Source organism: Nerophis lumbriciformis, linkage group LG18 (genome assembly GCF_033978685.3).
Source record: "Nerophis lumbriciformis linkage group LG18, RoL_Nlum_v2.1, whole genome shotgun sequence".
Lineage (NCBI taxonomy): Eukaryota > Metazoa > Chordata > Actinopteri > Syngnathiformes > Syngnathidae > Nerophis > Nerophis lumbriciformis.
In genome coordinates this window covers 7,632,501-7,653,915 of record NC_084565.2, presented here as the reverse complement: position 1 = coordinate 7,653,915, position 21,415 = coordinate 7,632,501, and the positions used below count along the sequence as shown (strand labels likewise).

Sequence of the window (21,415 nt, the reverse complement as noted above, 5' to 3'; positions counted from 1 at the left end):
TGTCATGTATTATGTAACACATTGTTATACAAAGTGTCATGTAGTATGTAACACGTTATACAAAGTGTCATGTAGTATGTAACACATTGTTATACAAAGTGTCATGTATTATGTAACACATTGTTATACAAAGTGTCATGTATTATGTAACACATTGTTAAACAAAGTGTCATGTATTATGTAACACATTGTTATACAAAGTGTCATGTATTATGTAACATGTAACACATTGTTATACAAAGTGTCATGTATTATGTAACACATTGTTACACAAAGTGTCATGTAGTATGTAACACATTGTTATACAAAGTGTCATGTACTATGTAACACATTGTTATACAAAGTGTCATGTAATATGTAACACATTGTTATACAAAGTGTCATATATTATGTAACACATTGTTATACAAAGTGTCATGTATTATGTAACACATTGTTATACTAAGTGCCATGTATTATGTAACACATTGTTATACAAAGTGTCATGTATTATGTAACACATTGTTATACAAAGTGTCATGTATTATGTAACACATTGTTATACAAAGTGTCATGTATTATGTAACACATTGTTATACAAAGTGTCATGTATCATGTAACACATTGTTATACAAAGTGTCATGTATTATGTAACACATTGTTATACAAAGTGTCATGTATTATGTAACACATTGTTATACAAAGTGTCATGTATTATGTAACACATTGTTATACAAAGTGTCATGTATTATGTAACACATTGTTATACAAAGTGTCATGTATTATATAACACATTGTTATACAAAGTGTCATGTAATATGTAACACATTGTTATACAAAGTGTCATGTATCATGTAACACATTGTTATACAAAGTGTCATGTATTATGTAACACATTGTTATACAAAGTGTCATGTATTATGTAACACATTGTTATACAAAGTGTCATGTATTATGTAACACATTGTTATACAAAGTGTCATGTATTATGTAACACATTGTTATACAAAGTGTCATGTATTATATAACACATTGTTATACAAAGTGTCATGTAATATGTAACACATTGTTATACAAAGTGTCATGTATTATGTAACAAGTAACACATTGTTATACAAAGTGTCATGTGTTTTGTAACACATTGTTATACAAAGTGTCATGTATTATGTAACAAGTAACACATTGTTATACAAAGTGTCATGTGTTTTGTAACACACTCCTCCCGAATGGCAGAGCTTCTCACCTTATCTCTAAGGGAGACCCCCGCCAACCGACGGAGGAAACTAATTTCCTCCACTTGTACCCATGATCTTGTTCTTTCGGTCATCACCCAAAGATCATGATCATAGGTGAGGATAGGTACATAGATCCTTCTTCACTGCATACACCGCACCGATCCACCTGTTGATCTCACGGTCCACTCTTCCCTCACTCGTGAACAAGACTCCGAGGTACTTGAACTCCTCCACTTGGGGCAGGATTTCCTCCCCAACCCGGAGATGGCACACCACCCTTTTCCGGGCGAAAACCATGGACTCGGACTTGGAGGTGCTGATTCCCACCCCAGTCGCTTCACACTCAGCTACGAACCGATCCAGTGAGAGCAGAAGATCCTGGCCTGATGAAGCCATCAGGACTACATCAACTGCAAAAAGCTGATACCTAATCCTGCAGCCACCAAACCGGATTCCCTCAACGCCTTGACTGCGCCTAGAACGGGTCTGACCAAGATCATACAGAGAGCAGAACACCACAATCAGGCGGTCCGATACCCCATACTCTCTGAGCACTCTCCCCAGGACTTCCCGAGGGACATGGTGGAAGCCTTCTCCAAGTCCACAAAGCACATGTAGACTGGTTGGAGGAAACTCCCATGTTCCCTCAAGGACCCTGCCGAGTTCCACGACCAGGACGTAAACCACACCGTTCCTCCTGAATCTGAGGTTCGACTATCACCTGAATAGATCTTACCGGGAAGGCTGAAGAGTGTTACCCCACGGTAGTTGGAACACACCCTCCGGTTCCCTTTCTTAAAGTGAGGCACCGTTCCCAATGTCCACACAATCCTGCAATCTTGTCATCCAGAGCATTGTTTTGTTGTACAAAGTATCACGTAGCATGTGACACATTGTCATACCAAATCCATGCCTGCTGGTAATGTTTGGAACCAACTGGTCCACCATTTGAAGGTTTTACAGCAATGTGTCCTCTCACCATGGTGGCAGTGAAGGGGATGTTGTCAATGAGAGAAGAAGCCAGAGCAGAGACCCACAACACCAAGATGATGGCGATGGCCATGCGCTGGTCCTCTGGCACAGCCTGGAAAAGAAGAAGTAGTGCTCTGTTTACGTTAACTTCCATTAGCAGACGTCAAGTGCTGTCATTTTCAGAATGGTTTCGTTCCTGTTCAAGGTATTATAAGAATATATGATAAAGGAGGATTGTTAACGCATTTCTGTTTTTTTTTTCTTTTAGAAAGTTACCACAATTGTTGTGACGTAGTAGGCAAACTGCCTTTGTCAGTATAATTGTATGTAAGTTATCACAAAACTTTCTGTTCACATGAGTTCCCGGCGAGGAGACAAAAGCTGTCTTTGATCTTACCAAGCAAAAGGCTTGTAAAACTCCACTGTGTACGATGGGAAGCGACACGAAGGTGTCGGTTTCTTTGATCTATTGTGATCCGCAGGAAGATCTTGTCTTGACCCGAGATCTACAAAGCGGAGAGGAAGCAGGACCTGACGCAAGCTCCAGGCATCTTTTCTTTGAACTGTTTTGTGACCGAGGGCAACGGCTGTTTACGACCTCCTCTCCCCTTAGAAACAGCTGTTGTAATCAGGGAAAGTCCAAATAAAAGAGGAGGCGTGCAATCCTTTCGTGGGACGACACTGTGCAAGAGTACAGGTGTACGCGCTCTCCTCATTGAGCTAAATTGAATCCTGTCTCTGTTTAATTCCTTGCTTCTTGTCTGTTTAATAGATGTCATCGGTGTTTGAACCTGACATCTTCTCTCATCTAATTTCACTGCCTGTGGTTACATTTTCCATCCAGCAATGCAAAGTCAACAATACTCACTTTTTTTATACTCCAGAGTAGGGTTGTCCCGATACCAATATTTTGGTACCTGTACCACAATGTATTTCGATACTTTTTTAAATAAAGGGGACCACAAAAAATGGCTATATTGGCTTTATTTTCACAAAAAATCTTAGGGTATGTTTCTTATTGCAATCGAAGAACAAGTTTGTCCTTAAATAAAATAGTGAACATACTAAACAACTTGTCTTTCAGTAGTAAGTAAACAAACAAAGACTCCTAGTTAGTCTGCTGACGTATGCAGTAACATATTGTGTCATTTATACACCTATTATTTTCTACACATTATGAGTGACAAACTGTAAACATTGATTATTAATCCACTTGTTCATTTACTGTTAATATCTGCTTATTTTCCGTTTCAACATCTTCTATCTACACTTCTGTTAAAATGTAATAATCACTTATTCTTCTCTTCTTTGATACTTTACATTAGTTTTGGATGATACCACAAATGTAGGTATCGATCCGATACGGGGGTGTATTAGTGCCACATGCATGGGTAACTTACACATCTGTGAAGGCACCATTAATGCTGAAAGGTACATACAGGTTTTGGAGCAACATACAGTATGTTGCCATCCAAGAAACGTCTTTTTCATGGACGCCCCTGCTTATTTCAGCGTGGCTTCATAGTAAAAGAGTGCGAGTACTAGACTGGCCTGCCTGTAGTCCAGACCTGTCTCCCATTGAAAATGTGTGGTGCATTATGAAGCCTAAAATACCACAACAGAGACCCCGGAGTGATTAACAATTTAAGCTGTACATCAAGCAAGAATGGGAAAGAATTACACTTCAAAAATGTGTCTCCTCAGTTCCCAAACATTTACTGAGTATTGTTAAAAGGAAAGGCCATGTACAAACCCCGTTTCCATATGAGTTGGGAAATTGTGTTAGATGTAAATATAAACGGAATACAATGATTTGCAAATCATTTTCAACCCATATTCAATTGAATATGCTACAAAGACAACATATTTGATGTTCAAACTCACAAACTTTATTTATTTTTTTGCAAATAATAATTAACTTAGAATTTCATGGCTGCAACACGTGCCAAAGTAGTTGGGAAAGGGCATGTTCTGTTACGATCCGCTGTCCGGATCATAGTTTGTTTATGTTTGAGTCACATGTTTTCAGCACCTTGATTTTGTTTGTGTTCAGTTGCCATGTCAACTGATTACTTTCACCTGCCTCTGGTTAGTGTTCGGGACGCGCACCTGTTGCCCGGGCACTAATCAGAGGGCTATTTAGTCTTTGCCCTGGCCTCACTCGGCCTGGCTTCCTAGTTTGTTCCCATACAACTGATAACGACTACTTAGATTTCATGCTATGCTATTTTTTCCTGCTAGCTCCCACGCTAGTCCTTTTGTTTTGCCTTTTGTGCTACGTGCATGTCTTTTGTTTATTCATCATATGATTTATATTTAAAATAAATCATTTTCCTACCTGCAAGCTGTGTCCGAAGCCGTCTGCATCCTTGGGAGAACCACACCCGCATCACTATGCGACCAAGTCGTTTCAGTAGGAAGCCAGCAGAAGACAATTCTCCCGCACCGGCCATCGAGGAGTTCGACGAAGGTACGTGGGAGGTGTTGCGAGCGATGGAGGCGGAAACTCTTCGCTATTCCCCCTCGGAGCGCCAGGACCTGATATGGGGTCCCAACGGAAAGCTGGTCCCAATCCACTCCGTTTGGCCCGAGGACATCGCCACACCCCCGCAGTACGGGACGCGTCAGCGAAGACGGAAGCCGGCCAGAAGGTCTTTCCCTCGCCGCCAAGACGCGCCGCTCCTGCAAACTCCTCCCCCGGACCGAAGCAAGCTACATGCAGCTCAAACTTCCCCTCCTCAGATGTTTGGCAACCCCATCGACCACTTCGCCAAACAGTTCTCCGATTGGGCTGTAAGTCACATGGACAGTTGCAACAATGACGTCATTTCATTGGCGCCCCCGAAGAGGTAACTCCGCCCACTCCCGATGACATCATTGAGCAAAAAAATTTTTTTCCATCTTCTAATTCTTTCTGTCAGCCAATACCAAATGACTTTCATTCTAAGATAAGACATTATCAGGACATTTTTGCTAAGTGTAAGTCTAGTCAGTCACATTCTGATTTTCAAACTCCACCTCCAGTGACTTTGGTTCCGCCCCCAGTGACTATTGCTCCGCCCACTGCACATATTTTCTCCCCCTGTTCTCTCACCCAATCTCAAGTGGGGGGTGAGAATAGACAATTTGGACAATTTAAAGAGGAGGAGTATACCCCCTCCTCCCACCCACCCTTGAAGACGGTTCCAAACCGCAAAGAGCGCGTCTGGTATCCGCGTCTTGAGGGGGGGGCTAGTACTGGGAACTGTGCTAGTGCGGTGGCACAACTTCGGCGTGCTAAGCCGCAACCTCCTGCACGGCCACCGCCACCAGTTTTTCGGCGTGCTAAGCCGCAACCCCCTGCACGGCCACCGCCACCAGTCTTTCGGCGTGCTAAGCCGCAACCCCCTGCACGGCCACCGCCACCAGTCTTTCGGCGTGCTAAACCGCAACCTCCTGCACGGCCCCCGCCACCAGTCTTTCGGCGTGCTAAGCCGCAACCTCCTGCACGGCCATCGCCACCAGTCCTTCGCCATGCTAAGCCACAACCGCCAGCTAGGCCACCTCCAGCTGCACCTCGGCTAGCACCTGTTCCTGCACCTCGGCTGACACACCAAGCTTCGTCTCCAGTACCTCCACCACGCCAAGCTCCACCATGCCAAGTTCCTCGGCTGGTTCCCACACCAGCGCCGGCTCCAATGCTGGTTCCCACACCAGCGCCGGCTCCAAGGCTGGTTCCCACACCAGCGCCGGCTCCAAGGCTGGTTCCCACACCAGCGCCGGCTCCAATGCTGGTTCCCACACCAGCGCCGGCTCCAAGGCTGGTTCCCACACCAGCGCCGGCTCCAAGGCTGGTTCCCACACCAGCGCCGGCTCCAAGGCTGGTTCCCACACCAGCGCCGGCTCCAAGGCTGGTTCCCACACCAGCGCCGGCTCCACGGCTGGTTCCCACACCAGCGCCGGCTCCAAGGCTGGTTCCCACACCAGCGCCGGCTCCAAGGCTGGTTCCCACACCAGCGCCGGCTCCAAGGCTGGTTCCCACACCAGCGCCGGCTCCAAGGCTGGTTCTCACACCAGCGCCGGCTCCAAGGCTGGTTCTCACACCAGCGCCGGCTCCAAGGCTGGTTCTCACACCAGCGCCGGCTCCAAGGCTGGTTCTCACACCAGCGCCGGCTCCAAAGCTGGTTCTCACACCAGCACCGACTCCAAGACCAACCCCTGTCCCGGCTCCAAGGCTGGTTCCCACACCAGCGCCGGCTCCAAGGCTGGTACCAGAACCTGCACCTGCTCCACGGCTGGTACCAGAACCTGCACCTGCCTCCACGGCGACGACGTCTCCTCCTGCCTCCACGGCGACGACGTCTCCTCCTGCCTCCACGGCGACGACGTCTCCTCCTGCCTCCACGGCGACGACGACTCCTCCTGCTTCCACAGCGACGTCTGCTCTCTCCTCGTCTGCGGTGGGCTTTTCCAGGACGCCGCCACCTTCCTCGCCCTCATTGTCGTCTCAGCGACCTCGAGTGGTCTGGCTGCGCAAGCGGCGCTCTCGGAGGTTTGTTTATGGACGCCAGTGGCGCAAACAGCAGCGACACCCGAGACGTAGTCGTAGAACTCTCCGGCTGCTGAACTTCTGGCGCCACTCACGCCCACCTTCTCGGCAGCCACGAATGTGGCCTTTCCGTGGTCGCCCGCCTCGCCTGCGGCAGCGGCGTTCCACTCGCCGCCGCCACCTGACTCTTCCCCGGTGGATTCGGGGACACGTGGCCTGGCGACCCACCACCAAATCCTCCCTCCACCCTCCCTGGACTCTTGAACTGTTTCTTGTTTTTTGGGTTCTAGTTTTATTTCGTGTCAAGGGACATCTGGAATCTGTCCTTTAAGGGGGGGGTACTGTTACGATCCGCTGTCCGGATCATAGTTTGTTTATGTTTGAGTCACATGTTTTCAGCACCTTGATTTTGTTTGTGTTCAGTTGCCATGTCAACTGATTACTTTCACCTGCCTCTGGTTAGTGTTCGGGACGCGCACCTGTTGCCCGGGCACTAATCAGAGGGCTATTTAGTCTTTGCCCTGGCCTCACTCGGCCTGGCTTCCTAGTTTGTTCCCATACAACTGATAACGACTACTTAGATTTCATGCTATGCTATTTTTTCCTGCTAGCTCCCACGCTAGTCCTTTTGTTTTGCCTTTTGTGCTACGTGCATGTCTTTTGTTTATTCATCATATGATTTATATTTAAAATAAATCATTTTCCTACCTGCAAGCTGTGTCCGAAGCCGTCTGCATCCTTGGGAGAACCACACCGCATCACTATGCGACCAAGTCGTTTCATGTTCACCACTGTGTTACATGGCCTTTCCTTTTAACAACACTCAGTAAACGTTTGGGAACTGAGGAGACACATTTTTGAAGCTTCTCAGGTGGAATTCTTTCCCATTCTTGCTTGATGTACAGCTTAAGTTGTTTCAACAGTCCGGGGGTCTCCCTTGTGCTATTTTAGGCTTCATAATGCGCCACACATTTTCAATGGGAGACAGGTCTGGACTACAGGCAGGCCAGTCTAGTACCCGCACTCTTTTACTATGAAGCCACGTTGATGTAACACGTGGCTTGGCATTGTCTTGCTGAAATAAGCAGGGGCGTCCATGGTAACGTTGCTTGGATGGCAACATATGTTGCTCCAAAACCTGTATGTACCTTTCAGCATTAATGGCGCCTTCACAGATGTGTAAGTTACCCATGTCTTGGCCACTAATACACCACCATACCATCACAGATGCTGGCTTTTACACTTTGCGCTTTAACAATCCCGATGGTTCTTTTCCTCTTTGGTCCGGAGGACACGACGTCCACAGTTTCCAAAAACAATTTGAAATGTGGACTCGTCAGACCACAGAACACTTTTCCACTTTGTATCAGTCCATCTTAGATGAGCTCAGGCCCAGCGAAGCCGACGGCGTTTCTGGGTGTTGTTGATAAACGGTTTTCGCCTTGCATAGGAGAGTTTTAACTTGCACTTACAGATGTAGCGACCAACTGTAATTACTGACAGTGGGTTTCTGAAGTGTTCCTGAGCCCATGTGGTGATATCCTTTACACACTGATGTCGCTTGTTGATGCAGTACAGCCTGAGGGATGGAAGGTCACGGGCTTAGCTGCTTACGTGCAGTGATTTCTCCAGATTCTCTGAACCCTTTGATGATATTACGGAGTGTAGATGGTGAAATCCCTAAATTCCTTGCAATAGCTGGTTGAGAAAGGTTTTTCTTAAACTGTTCAACAATTTGCTCACGCATTTGTTGACAAAGTGGTGACCCTCGCCCCATCCTTGTTTGTGAATGACTGAGCATTTCATGGAATCCACTTTTATACCCAATCATGGCACCCACCTGTTCCCAATTAGCCTGCACACCTGTGGGATGTTCCAAATAAGTGTTTGATGAGCATTCCTCAACTTTATCAGTATTTATTGACACCTTTCCCAACTTTTTGTCACGTGTTGCTGGCATCAAATTCTAAAGTTAATGATTATTTGAAACAAAAAAAAGAATGTTTATGAGTTTGAACATCAAATATGTTGTCTTTGTAGCATATTCAACTGAATATGGCTTGAAAAGGATTTGCAAATCATTGTATTCCGTTTATATTTACATCTAACACAATTTCCCAACTCATATGGAAACGGGGTTTGTAGCACAGTGGTAAAAATGCCTTTTTTGCCATGTGTTGCTGCCATTAAATTGTAAGTTAATGAATATTTGCAAAAACAAATAAAGTTTCTCAGTGTGAACATTAAATATCTTGTTTTTGCAGTCTATTCAATTGAATATAAGTTGAAAAGGATTTGCAAATCATTGTATTCTGTTTTTATTTACCATTTACACAACGTGACAACTTCACTGGTTTTGGGTTTTGTAAAAAGCTCATGAAGTTCTCTCAGCGTCTTATATTATATTGTAGTGGTTGAAGCGGTGCCCTCGGTCATATTGAGAGCTGTTTGCTAATATTATTAATATTTTCTTCCTCCTCACTGTCCGAACGGATTGCAGCTGGAGGTGTTTGATCTCTCCACGCGTGACAAGCAGCATAAGGAAGACAATATCCCTCCACTTGCACCTGTCGCACGCTTGCATGCGGACGTGCTCGTTCTTTTGCGCCGCGACGCAGGAAGTCAGGAGCTAAGGGCGGCGCGCCGCCTGTCAGCAGTGATTATTTGCTCTCCGGGGGGCCGGCGGTTTAAACGCGAGCTGACGTGCTTATTACCACTGCAATCTTACGCCTGGCAGATAGGGACAATGGCACTTTAAGGTACAGAGCTTCAACTGGAGTCCCGTGCAAACAAAATAATTGAATGTGAGGGGAGATGCATGGGAAGTGAGAGCACATCACCTGTGTCGTGTCACGACAGATGCTCGTCAAAATAAAACACTCACTTTGATAAGCGAGGCCGTCTGCTCCCCGATGTAGTCGATGAGTTGCAGCTGGGCCAGAGCCTGCAGAATGAACACCAATGATTCACCACATAGTTGGAGCAGGCAGAATAAAAACACAATATGGCTGTTTTGGGGCCTTTAGAGGATGAGGGCAAAAAGTTAGAACCTTACTGAGACTCTGACAATACTATACTATAAAACAGCGCTGACTAATGGCAATTGTTTTATATGGGCAAGATGTCCTTTTTGTATGCTTTGGTTTTCAATGAAAATTGTCAGCAAAATTTAGTTAGTCCAGGGTAGGGATGTCCCAATCCAGGTTTTTGCACTTCCGATCCGATACCGGTATTGTTTTTGCATTTTCGATCCGATACCGATACTGACCGATACCGATACTGACCGATACTGGCCTATCCGAGCATGTATTAAAGTTTAAAGTTATTTAGCCTACTTAGTTGTCAGAATCATGTTGAAAAGGGTTTTAGTACTCTTGATAACAACTAGCCAGCTGAATTAGGGGAGTTTGAATAATACACAATGGTTGGTAACAAGAAACTGACCTGTTTATTCAAGGATAAACACAAAATAGACAAAATTATACATGACAAACAGAAATGGCATCATTGAACTAGGGCTGGGCGATATGGCCTTTTTTTAATATTGCCATATTTTAAGGCCATATTGCGATACACAATATATATCTCGGCACAGCAGTATGATGATTCTATGTGTTTTGATTGATTGATTGAGACTTTTATTAGTAGGTTGCACAGTGAAGTACATATTCCGTACAATTGACCACTAAATGGTAACACCCCAATAAGTTTTTCCACTTGTTTAAGTCGGGGTCCACTTAAATTGATTCATGATACAGATATATACTATCAGATATATACTATCATCATAATACAGTCATCACACAAGATAATCACATTTAATTATTTACATTATTTATAATCCAGGGTGTGGAGGGGGGCGCCGGATGTAAGTGTCAAAAAGACAGCCAAAAGAGTTTGATATGAGAATAAATCTAAAGTTAAAATATAGGGTAGAAATGCACCCATTTGCAGGAAATGTAGTCTTGATTTTCAAAATGTTCTTTCAAGACATTAAAACATTCTTCTTCATACTGCATTAATATATGCTACTTTTAAACTTTCATGCAGAGAAGGAAATCACAACTAAAAAAATCACTAATTTTTTCATACGGTATTGATGTGGAAAGTTTTGCCTCTGCATTTTGATGGTGTGGACGTGTGGCACCGAATGGAGATAAGCGTCTCGACAGACGTCACAATATTTGAACAATGATGACGAAAACTGTTGTCTCTGTCGTGTCCGTGTGTCGAAAATTGTTATGCGCTTATTTTTTTATTTGATTTTGTGCGTGGCATAGATCTGCCGTGCGCAGAGGACGCTTGAGCAGGCGCGCACCTTAGCGGCTGCGCTAGCATCACAGCTAACGTTAGCCATGTCGCTACCTCGCTCTCTGCTGGGAGAGGACGTGTACGTATGTGACGTATGACGTGACAGTATGTGACGTATGACGTGACAGTATGTGACGTATGACGTGACAGTATGTGACATGTGTAAGAAGGTGCGCTCGCTGTCTGTGAGAGGGAGACACAGAAAAGAGTGAGAAGAGCCTGTCGTGTAATGCCAGCAGCTAAAACCAACTGCGTGAGAATTGTGGATGTGTTGAAGGTGTGCTGGAAAATGCGGAACGGAAATTACGGAGCAGCAGAAAAGTGGAATGTATTATTTAAATAGGTGCGTTGGAAAACACGGACCGGAGTTTTTTTTAAACTGGATCTGGATCGAGATTTTCCCATGCCTTGCCGATACGCAATTTTTGGCAAATATCGGCAGCCGATCCTATCCAAATATCGGATCGGGACATCCCTAGTCCAGGGGTGTCAAACTCAAATACAGAGTGGGCCAAAATTTAAAACTGAACAAAGCCGCGGGCCAAGGTTGAACAAATTAACCTTTTTAATAGGGACCCAAACAAGTTTTGCATTGAACATTGAACAAGCAAGGCTTATATAACTTTATAGTGACATGCAAAATCCAGTTTCAAATAATAATAATAATAATTAAAAAATATCAATGGCATATCAAATACAATTTAAATAAAAATGGAATGCCTCTTTTCTATTTGCAGCCTTCTGAGGTAAATGTCAACATTAACTTTTTCCACAGACTAATACATTTGAAAATAAAATAACAATGAATAAACCAACCATTCAGGACTTGCAACACACTGATCTAATCTGATGTGCCCAAGCCTGATACCTGCCATCTTTTCTTGGACGCTAGTTCATTAATGTCGGGGCTCAGGCTTCTAACCTTCATTATCGAACGAAGGTGTTCATCAGTCATTATATCTCGTAGTCCACCCAGACCACAGTCTTGGGGGCGTGCCTTAAAGGCACTGCCTTTAACGTCCTCTACGTGCTGTCGTCACGTCCGATTTTCATCCATTCTAACAACGTGCTGGCCCAGTCACAAGATATGTGCGGCTTCTGTACGCTGTCAGAGGCAGATATTTACATATATCCGAATTTAAGTGTTACTTCTTTTATTTCATAGTCATATTTGAAAATAGCTTGTGTTTTTCCCATTTATTCTCTTTCTGTTTCTCTGCAAGTAAACTGTGTGTGTTAACCTTGATCTTTGGCATGTGTTTTGACTAGGGAGATGGAAGAGGGGAGAGGGTTTGGGGTCGGGAAGACAGACCATCTTGGTGGGGCGAGCCGAATGTTCTATGCTGTCTCTGTGAATGTATATCTGCAAAGCTTTGCAATTATATTACAAAATACCTATTCTGTCTCTGGTGGTTTTTCAACTCAGCTTTAAGTGTCGTAAAGAGCTTGGGAGCAACTTGTGACTTGAATTCCCTGGGAGGAACAACTGGTCCAAAACGCAACAACGCACACACACGTGAATGCAACGCATACTTGATCAACAGCGATACAGGTTACACTGAGGGTGGCCGTATAAACAACTTTAACACTGTTAGAAATATACGCCACACTGTGAATCCACACCAAACAAGAATGACAAACACATTTCGGGAGAACATCCGCACCGTAACTCTGTTTTTTACCTTTTAGACTTATTTTTAGAGATGTACGATAATATCGGCCTGATAAAATGTAATATCGGAAATTGTCGATATCAGTTTCAACCTCCCGATTTTCCCAGGAGACTCCCGAATTGCAGTGCCCCTCCCGTAAATCTCCCAGGGCAACCATTCTCCCGAATTTCTCCCGATTTCCACCCGGACAACATTATTGGGGGCGTGCCTTAAAGGCACTGCCTTTAGCGTCCTCTACAACCTGTCATCACGTCCGCTTTTCCTCCATACAAACAGCGTGCCGGCCCAGTCACATAATATATGCGGCTTTTACACACACACACACAAGTGAATGCAAGGCATACTTGGTCAACAGCCATACAAGTCACACTGAGGGTGGCCGTATAAACAACTTTAACACTGTTAGAAATATACGCCACACTGTGAATCCACACCAAACAAGAATGGCAAACACATTTCGGGAGAACTGTCACGGCCAGGGCGCATTCCAATGCGCCTTCATCTGTGCGTCCTGACGAGAGCACCGCGGGCCACGGCCACTTGCGCTCTCTCCTCTGGCTGCTCGCCCAGACACGCCCACGACCGCAGCGCACATCCAGGAACGCGCCGCGCGCGTCTCCGCCCTGCAGCTGCCGCCAGCTGCAATCACTTACCCGCAATCAGCACACCTGGTACTGATGAGGGCGAGCTGCATAAAGGACCAGTGGACCCAAGGATCAACGCGGGAACTTAGTTTACCCTTTGGATACCGTAAGGCTTATGCTCTCTCTCTGCGTTTTTCTCTCGTGTCTGATATCCTTGTTTGTTCTCCCTTAGTTACCTCTTGGTGTACCTGCCTTCCCGAGTCTCCCCTTCGACATCTCCCGTTGTTTTCCCCCCCCTGTGTTTTGGACTGCCTTCCGCGTTTCCCGACTCCTCGCTCGCCCCCGGACTCTGACGTCTCTCTATGCCCCACGGACCCATCGCAGATCTTGGACCCCTTTTTGCTTTGCCCTCTTTGGACTTGTCTGCTCCCTCATCCAACAGCACGGTAATACACAACAGATAACTACACACATGTCTAACACCACTCACTCTAGGGTTTTGTCACACACTCCATTTCATTAGTTTAGTTTGTATTAGTATTGTTTTATTATTATATATATATATATAATAAATCTTTGGACATACTGCCCCTTGGTGTCTGTTTGCCGTCACCTCCCCTTAGTCCAACCATAACAAGAACATCCGCACCGTAACACAACAGAACAAATACCCAGAATCCTTTGCAGCACTAACTCTTCTGGGACGCTACAAAGTACACCCCCCGCTACCCCCAACCCCCCCACGCCCCAACACACACACACACACACACCTTGTAGCGTCCCGGAAGAGTTAGTGCTGCAAATGGTTCTGGGTATTTGTTCTGTTGTGTTTATGTTGTTTTACGGTGCGGATGTTCTCCCGAAATGTGTTTGTCATTCTTGTTTGGTGTGGGTTCAGAGTGTGGCGTATATTTCTAACAGTGTTAAAGTTGTTAATACGGCCACCCTCAGTGTAACCTGTATCGCTGTTGAAAAGCGGACATGACGATTTCCGGGAGGGGCACTGAAATCTGGGAGTCTCCTGGGAGGGTTGGCAAGTATGAGAATTAGCGGTATATAATCGGCGGGCCAGCTCTAGTGTTAATTTGATATCGCCTCAAGGGCCAAGTGAAATTACACGGGGGGCCAATTTTGGCCCGCGGGCCAGAGTTTGACACCCATTAGTTAGTCAATGGAAAAATTAGAGCCATTAAATGTGTACACTTGAATATCTGATTAGTCGACTAATCGTCCAGATAATCGTTGAGTAATCGACTATCAAAATAATCGTTACTTGCAGCCCTACTTCTGCTTCGGTTTTCAAGCCATTCGGTTTTCGTCAGACCTTTTGGAACTGGTTACTGGCGAAAACCGAGGTGTTAGTGTGCAAGGGTTGTGTGGAGCTGCTAGCCAGGCACCTCCATCAAGACGAAGAGGGCGGCGAAGAAGAGCAGTGTGGCCCACTCCACGCGGTGCAAGATCATCTCAAAGTCCTGGATGTCGGCCAGAACCAGAAGCCACAGGGAGCCCAGGATGGCGATCCAACCTGAGCAGAAGACCATCAAATGTACATCAGAAATGAAAATCTGTGATTGTATGCTGGCTATTCAGGAATATTCTTGTTATGACCAGCATCTTTTGTTTTCTTTTTTTATTAAGGTAAATACTTTTTAGAGACACACGCTGGTATTAACGGAATAAGTGCTTCCGCTTTGACAATTCCGTGGTGATTGCCCGTAATCACCAGTAATTGCTTTAGTCCTTTGGCAGAATCATTTCATAAGCGATGGAAGTGAGCACACAAGGTTGAAGGAAAGAAACATTAGAAGAGAGACAGAGCGTGGATGGAATTGGGGATTTTTTTTGATGAAATTACTTTGTAATAGGAGGAACGAGCGTGCAAGCTATCAACTTCAATACTATTTTGAATTGTACATTTACATTATGCTGAAATTGATAAGAACCAGTTAAGGGTGTAACGGTACACTAAAATTTCAGTTCGGTACGTACCTCGGTTTAGAGGTCACGGTTCGGTTAATTTTTGGTACAGTAAGAAAACAACAAAATATAAATGTTTTGGTTATTTATTTACAACATATATCTCCCTTTTTTAACTTTTGTTTTTCTTTCCTTGTAAACAAAACCAAATCACACTGTATATGTGTTGTCTGTCTAATTATAAATAATGCAGACGAGGCGTGTTGGCTGAGTTCTTGACGTTTACTTTCACAGCGTGCTCATAACCTCATTCTTAGCTGCCGGGTGACGACATGCAACAACACTTTTCGTCATGCTCGTCACTCCCGTTGCATGCTGGGTAGTGTAGTTGTTATATTCCCTAGCTCAGAGTTTTTCAACCTTTTTTGAGCCAAGGCACATTCTTTTCATAAAAAAAAAAATACGGAGGCACACTACCAGCAGAAAAGGTTAAAAAATGAAACTCCAACAGGTTGTCGTGCCTTATTTTGAGTTTGTTGTTATTTCCTGTGTGTAGTGCTTTAGTTCCTGTCTTGCGCTGTTATTTTGGTGACCCTTCCTGTTTTGTTGTTGTTCTCCTGTAGCAGCTTCACGCCTTCCTTTGAGTGCTATTGCCCGCACCTGCTTTGTTTTCGCAATCAAGACTATTTAAGTTGTGCGTACGCTATCCTTCTTTGTGGGGACATTATTGATTGTCATGTACGGATGTGCTTTGTGGACGCCGTCTTTGCTCCACACGCTGTAAGTTTTTGCTGTCGTCCAGCATTCTGTTTTTGTTGACTTTGTAGCCAGTTCAGTTTTACTTTTGTTTTACATAGCCATCCCTATGCTTCAGTGCCTTTTCCTAGCGGGACTTGCCTTTTGTATTAATTTTTGGTTTAAGCGTTACATACCTTTTTACCTGTCTCTCGCTGTGCTCTGCATATTGGGATTGCCAAGCTCTACACAGCGCAGGCACTAGACAGCGGCACATTATTATGATTACTGATTTGCAAAAAAATATTTTTTGGACCAATTAGGTGAAGTGGCATAATTTCCCATGGCACACCAGACAATATCTCAGGGCACACTAGTGTGCCGCGGCACAGTGGTTGAAAATCACTGCCATAGCTCATAACATCTTTCCCCCTATAAAGAAATAATGTTAACTCAATAAAGTGTATTTCTTTTTTTAGCTTTAACTTTTCATTTTTTAGCTTTGTAACCACATTTGCAAACAACTTTTCTCTTCATAGAATTTTCTTTCAATAAAGAAATAAAGTGCAAAAATGTCAAAGCATCATAACAAACAGTTATGTCAAATAGCAGCAGAAGTGCATTTTTTGTAGAGCTGTATTATTTTCAGTTTTGTGCCCAAGGAACTGATTTTATTTAACACTTTATTATTATTTATACACCTATAGTGATCACAGAGACAGGTTGTTTTTGTGTTACTGCCTATATTTGTTTTTCTGAAAAATCCCACTTAATATACTTTGGGTAACAACAGTCAATATTTATTTATTTTTATTTTTTTTTTAGGGGGGGGTAACAGTCAATATTTATTTATTTAGTAGATTTTATTTTTTTCTTATATAATAAAAGTGAGCTTTTGTTAAACCAAATATTGTGTGTTTTTTTCCATATACAACAACCTATCTGGACTCGATAAGAGAATCAATAAGGAATCGGTTCGATAAGAGGATTCGATAATAGTGTCACGTCTGTGTAATCATGTTTTGTTTTAGTCATGTTTTGTTTAGTTATTGGACTCTTTAGTTTCTGGTTGTTCACTCCCTTGTTTTGTTTCCATAGCAACCCATTAGTTTTCACCTGTCACGTCACGCACCTGTTTCACGTTTTGAGTCACGCACCTGTTTTCACTAATCATGTCTGTAGTATTTAAGTTCATTGTTTTCAGTTTATCTTCCTGGCGACATCCGCATTTATGCTCTGCACACCATTTATCCTCAAGCCATGTTCACAGTCCTATGCCACAGTAAGTGTTTTGTACCGTGTTCTTAGTTAATTGCCTTTGTGCTATAGTCTTTTTGGTTTCATAGTTTGTTCTCCGCCACAGTGCGCGCCTTTTGTTTGCTTCTTTTTTTGTCCTTTGTTAGTGTAAAAAATAAAATATGTACTCACATTCCCGTCTCGCCCGAGCCGACTTTCCGTTGCCTTCTGGAAAAACTAAATCCAAGGACCAAGTCTTGACAAATAGGCTCAAACTCGATAATTTCTTATCAAACATCATCCCTAGTGACGACAGGTTGTAGAGGACGCTTAAGGCAGTGCCTTTAAGGCTCGCCCCCAATCATGTTGTCCGGATGGAAACCGGGAGAATGGTTGCCCCGCAAGATTTTCGGGAGGGGCACAGAAATTCGGGAGTCTCCCGGGAAAATCGGGAGGTTGAAACCGATACCAATAATTTCCGATATTACATTTTAAAGCATTTATCGGCCTATAATACATACTTGCCAACCCTCCCGAATTTTCCGGGAGACTCCCGAAATTCAGCACCTCTCCCGAAAACCTCCCGAGACAAATATTCTCCTGAAAATCTCCCGATTTTCAGCCGTAGCTGGAAGCCACGCCCCCTCCAGCTCCATGCGGACCTGAGTGAGGACAGCCTTTTTTCATGACGGGAGGACAACAGGGTGACAAGAACTAAATCATCCAGACTAGAGATAAATTGTATTATTATGTTTATCTTACCTAAAAATAAATATATTTATTAATTTAAAAAAAAAAACTAAATACATTTTTACTATATTTTGCTAAAAACATCAAAATTGTATTTTTATTTGTATTTTTTTCGTGACTCCTTATTACATCCAGCCATAGAATTATACATTAAAATAAACATATTTGAAATAATTGATTTTAAATGATCATAATAATTCATTTAAAATGACCATATTTAATTATTAAAATAATTGCTTGTTTATCAACAACTTTAGCATTTTATTCATTACATTTTGAAGCTCTCAGAAGCCAAGTTATGTTATATTCCTTAATATTTATTTATGCAAGTTTGAAGTATCAATTATCTAAACACAGTTTGTTTGCATATTTTCAGGATGTAGATATCTTATATATATATATATATATATATATATATATATATATATATATATATATATATATATATATATATATATATATATATATATATATATATATATGTATGAAATACTTGACTTGGTGAATTCTAGCTGTCAATATACTCCTCCCCTCTTAACCACGCCCCCAACCACGCCCCACCCCACCCCTGACCACGCCCCCACCTCCCGAAAACGGAGGTCTCAAGGTTGGCAAGTATGCTATAATAAATTATATATAATTTATTATATTATATAATTATATATAATAATGGTATGAATAATATATATAATAATTATATATTATATAATTATAATTTTAAAAAAATAAATAAATTTTTTTTTTTTTTAAGTATGCTATAATATCGGCCTGATATTATCGGACATCTCTAGTAGTAATATTAATAATTAACATAGAAAACAACACAATAAAAAAAATTTTTTTTTAAATAGTTTTTAAAGTGATCAGTAAAAAAGCCTGATTGCATTGCCTTGGAAGGGATGGAAACTGAAAGTTAACTTTCCCTCCAGGCTGGTACTTCACGACACCATTAAACTAGAGAAAATAATTCATGTGTGTGAAAATTAGGGCTGCAACGATTAGTTGGCAACAAATGTCTTTGCTTTTTATGCATTTCAGCTTTTGTGTCTGTCCTTTTTTTAAATGTATTAGCAATGCATACGCAGAGTGGATTCGTGCTTTCATAGAGTTCGCGTCTACGATTGAACGGCGCCTGTAAGCAATTATGAGCTATGAGGGTTTGAACCAACAGGAGGCCACAAAAAGCATGCAGGTGTGCGGCTGTGAAAGGCGCACTCGGCGGATCAAAGCATCTCGCAAACAAACGGAGCGTAATCACAACGTCGCCTTGATGAGATTTTAATGAGGATGAGCTTTTTTTTTAAAAGGGCTGTAATTGAAAAGAAGAGAATGCCCTTAGCACGGCACTGTGGGGTCATTCCCATTTTACAAAATGTCATGGAGCAGCACTGGTAATTAGCCCGGCATGTTTGATTAGTGGAGCGGCGAGCGCGCAGGGACAGTGATGAGGCGAGAGGACTGACCCTGAGCCCAGACTGCATGTCAAGAACATGATGGAAGTATGACAGGTCTTAATTACAGCAGTCCACTTCAAATTACATTTCATTACACTCGACAATGAGAAACCTTGGAGGGGACCGCAGATGTGGGGAACCCCCCCCTGGGCGACCGGTGCAATTATTTATTCAACTTCTTCTTCTTCTCCAGATTTTGGCGCGCTCTACCTTCCACATTTTTCACCTGATTCAAACCATTCCAACTTCAAACTGTTCAGCCTATTCGGGAATTGCGGGCTTTCACTTGACAGATTCCAAAAATTCTCAGATTTCCCAGAATTCCAGGTTTTCCGGGACATTTTTCCCATTCAAAATGAATTGGCCATTTTTCAAACTTACACCATTTCCACATTTTTCAACCGATTCAAACCATTTTACTTACAACACATTTCACCATCCTGGAAATTCAAACTACCTTTTTTCCTAATTCCAAAAAATTCCAGGATTTTCCAGAATTCCTGGTTTTCCAAAGCCCTATTTCCACCCTTTTTTCTGGCGACTCCTCGTTCCACATTTTTCAACGCATTTCAACCGTTCCACCGTCAAAACATTCCTTTTAGTCAGGACCACAAAAAAAACATGTTGTTTTTTGAACTGGAAAAATTTCCGGTTTTCCCGAAATTCCAGGAATTCCGTAATACCATTTCTCTATTCAACATGTTACTACTTCAACATTTCTTGACCGATTTGAAAAATTCCAACACCAACCATTTAAACTCATTCAGACCATTCAAGTTTTTCACCATTTTCCATAAAATTACCGCTTTTCCTGAAATTCCCACATTTTTGGGAAATTCCAAAAATTCTCAGATTTCCCAGAATTCCAGGTTTTCCGGGACATTTTTCCCATTCAAAATGAATTTGCCATTTTTCAAACTTCCACCATTTCCACATTTTTCAACCGATTCAAACCATTTTACCTACCTTCAACACATTCTACCATCCTGAAAGTTCAAACTACCTTTTTTCCAAATTCCCGAAAATTCCAGGATTTTCCAGAATTCCCGGTTTTTTAAAGCCCTATTTCCACAACGCATTTCAACCGTTCCACCGTGAAAAAAATGTCCTCCTAATCAAGACAAAAAAAGGAAGTTGTTTTTTGAACTGGAAAAATTTCCGGTTTTCCCGAAATTCCAGGAATTCCGTAATACCATTTCTCTATTCAACATGTTACTACTATTTCTCGACCGATTTTAAAAATTCCAACACCAACTTTTTTAACTCATTCACACCATTCAAGTTTTTCACCATCTTCTATAAAATTCCCGCTTTTCCTGAAATTCCCACATTTTTGGGAAATTCCAAAAATTCTCAGATTTCCCAGAATTCCAGGTTTTCCGGGACATTTTTCCCATTCAAAATGAATTAGCCATTTTTCAAACTTCCACCATTTCCACATTTTTCAACCGATTCAAACCATTTTACCTTCAACACATTCCACCATCCTGGAAATTCAAACTACCTTTTTTCCAAATTCCAAAAAATTCCAGGATTTTCCAGAATTCCTGGTTTTCCAAAGCTCTATTTCCACCCTTTTTTCTGGCGACTCCTCGTTCCACATTTTTCAACGCATTTCAACCGTTCCACCGTCAAAACATTCCTTTTAGTCAGGACCACAAAAAAAACATGTTGTTTTTTGAACTGGAAAAATTTCCGGTTTTCCCGAAATTCCAGGAATTCCGTAATACCATTTCTCTATTCAACATGTTACTACTTCAACATTTCTTGACCGATTTGAAAAATTCCAACACCAACCATTTAAACTCATTCAGACCATTCAAGTTTTTCACCATTTTCCATAAAATTACCGCTTTTCCTGAAATTCCCACATTTTTGGGAAATTCCAAAAATTCTCAGATTTCCCAGAATTCCAGGTTTTCCGGGACATTTTTCCCATTCAAAATGAATTTGCCATTTTTCAAACTTCCACCATTTCCACATTTTTCAACCGATTCAAACCATTTTACCTACCTTCAACACATTCTACCATCCTGAAAGT

General features: G+C 42.6%; 1 protein-coding gene across 1 annotated transcript in view; it reads right to left on the bottom strand.

Annotated features, from left to right (window-relative positions):
- oca2 (oculocutaneous albinism II) overlaps positions 1 to 21,415 on the bottom strand; it is a 185,120-nt gene that overhangs the window by 39,388 nt on the left and 124,317 nt on the right. The window contains exons 19-21 of the mRNA XM_061977567.1: positions 14,680 to 14,807; positions 9,599 to 9,658; positions 2,194 to 2,298 (exon numbers count right to left, since the gene is read on the bottom strand). Of these exons, the coding sequence (XP_061833551.1) occupies positions 2,194 to 2,298; positions 9,599 to 9,658; positions 14,680 to 14,807 (293 nt within the window). The remainder of the gene's footprint in view (positions 1 to 2,193; positions 2,299 to 9,598; positions 9,659 to 14,679; positions 14,808 to 21,415) is intronic.